The 7,337-nt window shown below is 55.1% G+C and overlaps 1 protein-coding gene across 3 annotated transcripts in view; it reads right to left on the bottom strand.

Moving 5' to 3' along the window:
• EPHB2 (EPH receptor B2) overlaps positions 1-1,119 on the bottom strand; it is a 124,761-nt gene extending 123,642 nt beyond the window's left edge. For 2 of the 3 annotated variants that reach the window (XM_040618942.1, XM_040618943.1), the window contains exon 1: positions 917-1,118. In XM_040618942.1, the coding sequence (XP_040474876.1) occupies positions 917-973 (57 nt within the window). In that variant the 5' untranslated portion in view covers positions 974-1,118. Of the gene's footprint in view, positions 1-916 lie in introns of all 3 variants that reach the window. The other variant, XM_008694872.2, reaches the window with a different exon arrangement.
• Positions 1,120-7,337: the final 6,218 nt, after the last annotated feature.

Here is a 7,337-nt window from a genome sequence, read left to right as displayed (position 1 = left end):
AAACAGATGACCATGACAATGATGATGGTGGTACGACTAGAGCTACTCATTGTGGGGGCGGGGGGCGCCCTCTGCCAGGCACTGTGCTGACACCGTGCAGGAAAACCCCACAACAGTCCGGTGCAGAGCACATGACCGCCATCATTTCCTCGGAAACTGAAGCTCAGACAGGTTAAGGAACTGGCCCCAAATCACGCAGCTGGTGAGTGGCAGGACTGGGACAGAATTTCAGGCACGTCCGGCCCCACAGCTTGTATGTAAGTTGGTGCCGGAAGAAAGAGGACTCTCACACTGTGCCTGCTCTTGCTCTTGAGGGACTCACAGCCTACCTGGGCTCAAACCACTGGCCCAGGGAAGTATGGGACTCATGGAAGTGTGATGATAAGAGCTCAGGGACGGGGAGCCTTGTGTTATGGGGACTCAGAAAGGGGGCCCAGAGGACTCGGTCACAGCCCTGGTTACAAACCTGAGCCCCATCGCTAACTAGGTGTAACGCCCCTGGCAGGCAGCTTCAACTCTCTGAGCCTCAGTTTCCTTACCTGTAAAATGGAGGTGTTTCCTCCCCATATGATTGGCGATGATGTGTATAAAGGTGCTTCCTTGATACAGTATGTGTACAGTGGGTGCTCAGAAAACGACAGTTCACTTTCCTCATCTGTAAAATGGGGGCAGCGCCAGTTCCTACTTCTCAGCCTTGCCCTGAGGATGCCACGGGATAAAGGCTGAAAGCAGCCGGCATGTTGTCATGGTAACCAGCACTCCATCAATAGTCGGGGACCAGGAGGGCGAGGCAATAAGAGGCCAGCCCTGGGCCCTGAAGGAGGGAAAGGGGCTGGAATTTCGGGGCATCCAGGCCCTGCAGCAGAACCCGAGGTCTTCTGAGGGACCAGGCAGGGTTTGGGGACCACCGACTCACCCCTGACGGAGGATGCACGATCCAGCCCAGCTCCGCCGTCGCTGTGGTTGAGTCCATCAGCGTTTCTGTGAGGAAAGCCAAGAGTCACTGCCGCCCACCTACCGAGTGCTGTCAATCGCCCCAAGACCCCCACCCCTCAAGGGCCTTCTTTACTGAGCGCCACCTACTTCCATTGCACCAATCAATCATCTGGCTGTACTCGGGCAGACTACCCTCCCACTAGGTCTCCCACTCCACGATCCCACCCACTCCCACCTTCCGGCCAATCGTCTGATTCTACCCCTCCAGGCTCCACCCCTTAAGGCGCAGCTCCCACCCTTCCGTCGGTGGCCACGCCTCCTCTCAGCCCACCCTGTCCAACCAACCTGGCTAGTGCCGCTTCCCTCCCTTGCTGGTGGAGAAGGGTCTTAACCGGGACTCTCCTGGGTGGGCTTCAGAGAGTCCACCAGGCAACCCTGGAAATTTTATGTCAAACTTTGGGTATCTGTTTGCTTTTCGGCTTGCATCAAATTCTCAAGAACTGGACTGTGGCCCTTAGAAAGGCCTCTCTCTTTGGTGCCAGCTGAGCCCCATCAGTTACTCCACCTCGGCTCTCTGGCCCAAACTTCCTATCGGGGACACCCTCCCCCCTTCTCCAGGCCTGTGCCAAGTAGCTCCAGTCTGTCACCTGCCCTCTGGGGGTTGAGGAAATTCAAATGAGCTTCTGAACCAGCCAGGGCCCCACTTGCCCCGCCCCCCACTCCAGCAGCTGGAAGGAAGGCGCCACACAGCCTGTGACGAAGAAGACCCCGAGGGCCAGAGAGAGCCCCTTTCTTCCCCAGATAAGGCCCAGGACCCCTTCCCACTTCCCCTTCCCTGCCATAGGGAATTCAAAACACTTCTTGAGCTGAACTACAATGAGTAGATTTATATTGGCCCCCTTCAAGCGTTCATTCAACACATATATCCTGATGTTCCTTACGCGCCAGGCACTGGGGACCCTGAGAGAGAAAATGGCGAAGAGTGAGACCCTACTGTGGAGCTGTTCACGGTCGAGTAGTGGTGATAAGGCGTGAATACAAATAGCCACGAGAGAGCAGGCAGAGAGACCGAGGTCACAGCTGGACCTTCCACACCACCTAGCTCAGCGCGCGTGGGTGAGGTGCCCCAGCAGACCTCACTCATCGGTCCACGCCCCCCCACCCCCGTGGCTGCACGATGCTCCCCACCACGGCAGGCCAGGAAACTAACACCCGCCACTTGAGATGCTAACCGTGGCCCAGCCCCACGGCTTCGTTTCGGAGCTAGGGCAGTGAGGCACAGAGACGGGAAGAGACTTCCTGAAGATCCCGTAGGAGCTGGTGGCAGAGTGGGCGGTGCAGATCTCCAGCCTCGGACGCTATAAACTTCTGGATACTTAGTTGGATAGCCTGCACCGGATGAACTCGGGGGAGGCTAGTGGGGGCAGGGTGCACAGTGCCCGGGCCACTGTGAAGGTCGAAATGGGAGCAACAAGGTCTTGAACTAGGGCAGGAGCGGCGTGGATGGGAGGAAGCATTCAGCCAGAGGTGACCCCAGTCAGACCCACGAGCTGACAATGGAGGAAGCAGCAGTGTCCCTATGACCGCCTGTGGCTGATGTCTGCAGTCGCTGTGTCCCCTTGCACGGGGGGCTGGTGATGGGGGAGGAGGGGTGCCAGGGACGGTGGAGTCCAGTGCCAAGGGCATCTTTTTGATGGCAAATTGGAGGGAAGTTCTATTGTGCCGCTCTGGAGCTGAAAAAGGGTTCCTTTTCACACTCCGAATGCTACAGATTTTTCTTCCTGGAGAGAACAAGGGCTGAACTTTTAACCTGTTTTCTCTCATCGGCCTCAGCCAGAGACGCGCCAAGCCGGGCTCTCTGCCTGGGCCTGAGGAACAGCTGCTGGGAGCCGTGTGGAACAAGGGAGAGGAGACTCTGCTTGGGACTAGAAAGGGGTCGGGTGGGGGAGGCAAGCCTGCCAAGCAGGTGGCCCCACCCCTTGGCTGGATTCTTGGGCTGACCCAGAGGCCAAGCTCTAGAGGATTCCATGGCCCAGAGGAGGGGCTGTGAGCTGACATCCTCATTGTATGGGTGGAAGCTCAGACCCAGAGAGGGCAAAGGACTTGCCAAAAGTCACGGACTAAAGGCTGGTGCTCGAACTCCAGGCTCCCAGGCAGCTGGGTCTGGGGGGTGTTCCACGGTTCCCCAGCTCTGCCTCCCACCTCACCTGGAACCAGTAAGGGGAGGATTTCAGGAGGCCAAAAGTCAAAGGGCTAGTTGGTTCACAGACAGGAAGGGGCTAAGAGGGAGTGTGAAGTTTGCAGATCCCCTGGGCGGGCGGCATGCAGGAGGCTCCCTTCTCCCTGTGCCAATCCTGGCTTTGTCCAGAAGCCTGCCTCTGGGAAAGCTGTTACCCTTTGGGGCTGTGGCAGGAGGACACCCATGGGTGCTCTCTCCCCAACTTACCCTCGGCCTTTTGCTTTTCAACATTGACACCTCCCTCCACCCCACTGCACACAAGGCAGGTAGGCAGAGCAGATAAAGTAGGGGTCAGGAGGTCGGAGGGACTGCGATTCTAACACCTGCGCTGCCCCTAGTTGCCTTGTCAGCTTGGACCTGTAACCTTCCCAAAGCCTTAGTTTCTTCACCTGGAAAATGGCCATAGTGCCTTCTGAGTGGGGCTAGGAGGATGAAAGGACAGGGAAACATGTTAACTTTGGGCCCAGCACAAAGCAGAGCCTCGGTGAGTGGCAGATAATCTTTTTTTAGACCGAGTGTGGTGTCTTTTGGCTGATCCAGTGCCTGCACACACACCATTTCCTCTAGACTCATGAGGTGACCCCCGAAAGTGAAGGCGGGTCCGAGAGGCCCCCCCACCCTCCAGACAGTGCTTGCCAACATCTGACAAGCATCAGCCTCTTGCTCCAGCACTGCAGCCCCCGGGAAGCCCTTCCTGATCCGTCTGATGCTGCTTTGCTGGGATGCCCTGAGTTTCCTCTTTGTTCCTCTCAAAATGAGCATGAAAGTCACATTCAGTTCCCTGGGGAATCTGGGGCTAGTAGTTCTTGCCCGAGGAACCTGGGCAGGTTCAGAAAGCCAGGCCACGTTCCACCACCAGCACTTCCTTCCTTCTCCCCATAACACCCCAGACATCTGCCCTCCAGTCCCAAAAATCTGCAAAAGGGAGACAACTCATGGTCACTGAGACAGAGACCTTTCTATTAGGACCTGGAGACCCTCACCAACGTTCTTCCAACAATGCCAAGACATAGTTAATATCATCCCATTTCACAGATGGGAAAACTGAGGCTTATAAAGGCTCAGGAACTTGCCCAAGGTCACACATCTTGCATTCACAAGCAGTGCTCCAGCTGCACGGACTGTGTGGGGCTCTCTCTCAGCCCAGTACCCCATACATACCATTCCTTCTGATCATCTCCCCCTCCACACCTCCTCTGCCTGCCCCCAAGACCCAGCACGGGGCTTGGCACATAGTAGGTCTACAGTCAGAGGCTGAGATCACCCCCCACCTCCAGGCTAATGTTCTGCTCCATCAGAACAACATTCATGACTTCAGCCATTGCCACCTACAATCTATGCTATATTTAGCTACTATTTTTCTTCCAGCTGACTCTTCTTTTAAGTGCATTTTAAAGAGGAAAAAGTTATCATTATTATAAACGGGAAACCAATATCACTTGCCATAAAAAAAAAGGAAAATAAACACACAACTATTACAATTAAAAATGTTCCTCTGCAAACTACCTAACATCATTTCACTTCCCACACTTTGGGGACCGCGAGATTGCACAGAGACGCTTCTGAAGCAGGAGAAATGTCCCCATCCCATCCCCACTGTGACAATGACAATCCCTCATGCAGGGGAAGCTGTTTTTGCTGTACACAGATAATTAATCACCACACGATGTGACAAAGACTGTGACAGGGACTCGCATGGGGCACTGTGGGTGTGGGAACTGGGTGTGGAAGGAGAGGAAGAAAATGCTCAATTTAGGGATGGCTTTCCTGGAGGAAGTGACACTTGAATGGAGGCTTGAGGAATGAGTGAGGAGGGAGTTAGGAGAGGCTGAATGGGAAGGGCATGTGAGGCAGAGGGAACAGGAGAGGCAAAGGCGAGGAGGTGAGCAACAGCACGGTCCGTGGGAAGGAGTCAGTGTTGGTGACGGTCGGCAGCTCTCTGAGGCCCCTGGCTGGACCACATCCACCTGGCCACATCCCTGCCTGCTTCTCTGGTGCCCCTCCCCCGCTCCTGCCCTGCCCCACACTGCCCTTCTCCTCGCCCCTGGACACTCCCACCCCAGCGAGCCCTATGGAAATATCTGGTTTGCAAGCCGTGAATGTGCTCCGAGACCATCTTTTAAAATCCCAATGGTTAGATGAGGAGATGAGGCTGTGCGGACAGATTCTCAACACCCCGGAGAAAGCTGGAACCAGGGCCTCCGGCCGCCAACTGGGACAGCCTGCGTCGGTGGGAAAACCGGGTTCGCGCCATGGCAGCGGCTTTGGCCCTAGCCCCACTGCGCCCGCACCCCCTCTCCTTCCTGGAGACTGCACAGAAGAAAGCAATCAGGAGGTCCTGATTGCGCAGGCTGGGGAGGCCCGTAGGCCCCTCTGGCTATGTGTGAACGAGCAGTGTGCATTTCAGAAATACTTGAGCTAAAAGGGGAGACACACTGAAGTCGTTAGCGTGGAGCCGACAGGAGGTGGCTGGGTGAGGAGGCCCTGGCGGACGCTACCACCGCCCCTGTTTCAGGCTGGAGCGGCGGCCACGCTCTGCTCCCCGATCCAGCCCTGTTCAGCTCTGTATGACCCCCGAGTGGGCCGCGGACCCCGTTTGTCCGGACTAATGGCAGTGTATGAGAGTTCCAAAGAGACGAGGAGGAACTTTCATTAAGCACCTACTGTGTACGGGCATTCCAAATACAGCTTCTGGCTCAGGACAACTTGTGGGGGTATATGCTATTAACCCCATTTTATAGATGCAGAAACAGAGGTCAGGGAGGTAAAGCAACCTTCACAAGGGCACACGGGTGAGGCTGGCATCGGAAATCACATCTGTCTCATTTTACATCTGCGGGACTGTTTTTTTTTGTTTTTTTGTTTTTTTTTTTTGTTTTTTTGTTTTTAAAGGGAAAGAGAGACTATGAGTGGCGGGGGGCGGAAGGAGGAGGAGGGAGTCTTAAGCAGGCTCCACACTCAGTGCAGAGCCTGATGTGGGGCTTGATCTCATGACACTGAGATCATGACCTGAGCCGAAATCAAGAGTCAGACGCTTAACCGACTGAGCCCCCCAGGCGCCCCCATCTGCATGGTTTTCAAGATTTTGCAGCTATAGTCTTAAAAAAGACAACACACACACACACACACACACACACACACACACACGCAAAATCACTGGGGCTCTCTGTGTTTATTCTCTCCCTCTGTGTGGGCCTGACTGAGGACGGGAGGGGAAGGAGGGAAGGGCAGCAGGGGAGTGGGGCTCAGACTGTCTAGGCTAGAACCTTGGCTCTGGCACTCTCCATGGTGTGACTACAGGCAAGCCTGAGCTCCTCTCTGACCCTCAGTTTCCCATCTGTAAAATGGGTCATGTGACCATTAGGTGACATCAGGTAGGGGAGTCCCACTGATCTGCCGTCTCCCAGGGCCCTCATTCTGGGGGAGCTCTGTGTCTGCCTCCTTACCACTGTATCCCTAGCCCTGAGAACTGGTTCTGGCCCACAGTGGATGTACTTGACCTCCACATGGCAGCTGGGTGATGTTTTCTAAAGTCCATGTTGATCATGTCTTAACCGAGCTTAATGCCCTTCAGAGCTCCCGCTGCCGGCACGAGAACGTCTTAGCCCCTAGCTCCCTGTCTTCAAGGCTCCTGCTGGACAGGCCAGTTAATTATCTTCCAGCCATGCTCGCCTATGTCCCTAGTGTCCAGCCACCCTGAAGTTCCTTCTGCAAGCATGGTCCTGGTCACTTGACCCTTCCAGGTTTTTCTGCCTGGAATGCCTGGCCCTTCCAGCTTTGTTAGCCTAATAAAGAAGTTAGGCTAACTTCTCTTCCAAAACTTAACTCAAAGGCTCTCTCTTCCTGGCAGCTGTCCCTGAATTCTCCTGGGTTAAGTAATAAGATCACGGTCATTCCACGAACATCTAATCTACCTACTGTGTGCCAGGCCCTGTGCTGGGCACTGGGGATGTCAAAATAGATCAGCAAATCCTTCCCTCAAGGAGCTTCCAGATTAGTGCCTGACACATGAACTTTCTACACAAAGAGGCAGGGTGAGAATGCTGGTCCCGGTCGGGGGCCAGGAAACCCAGGGACAGAAGGTATTAGCTTTGACCAGGAAATTAGCAAAGGAGGAGGTGGCATTGGAGCTGGGAGAAGAGGACAAGGGCATGCCACGTAT

This window comes from Ursus maritimus, unplaced genomic scaffold, assembly GCF_017311325.1.
Source record: "Ursus maritimus isolate PB19 unplaced genomic scaffold, ASM1731132v1 scaffold_32, whole genome shotgun sequence".
NCBI lineage: Eukaryota > Metazoa > Chordata > Mammalia > Carnivora > Ursidae > Ursus > Ursus maritimus.
This window is presented reverse-complemented; position numbering and strand designations above follow the sequence as displayed.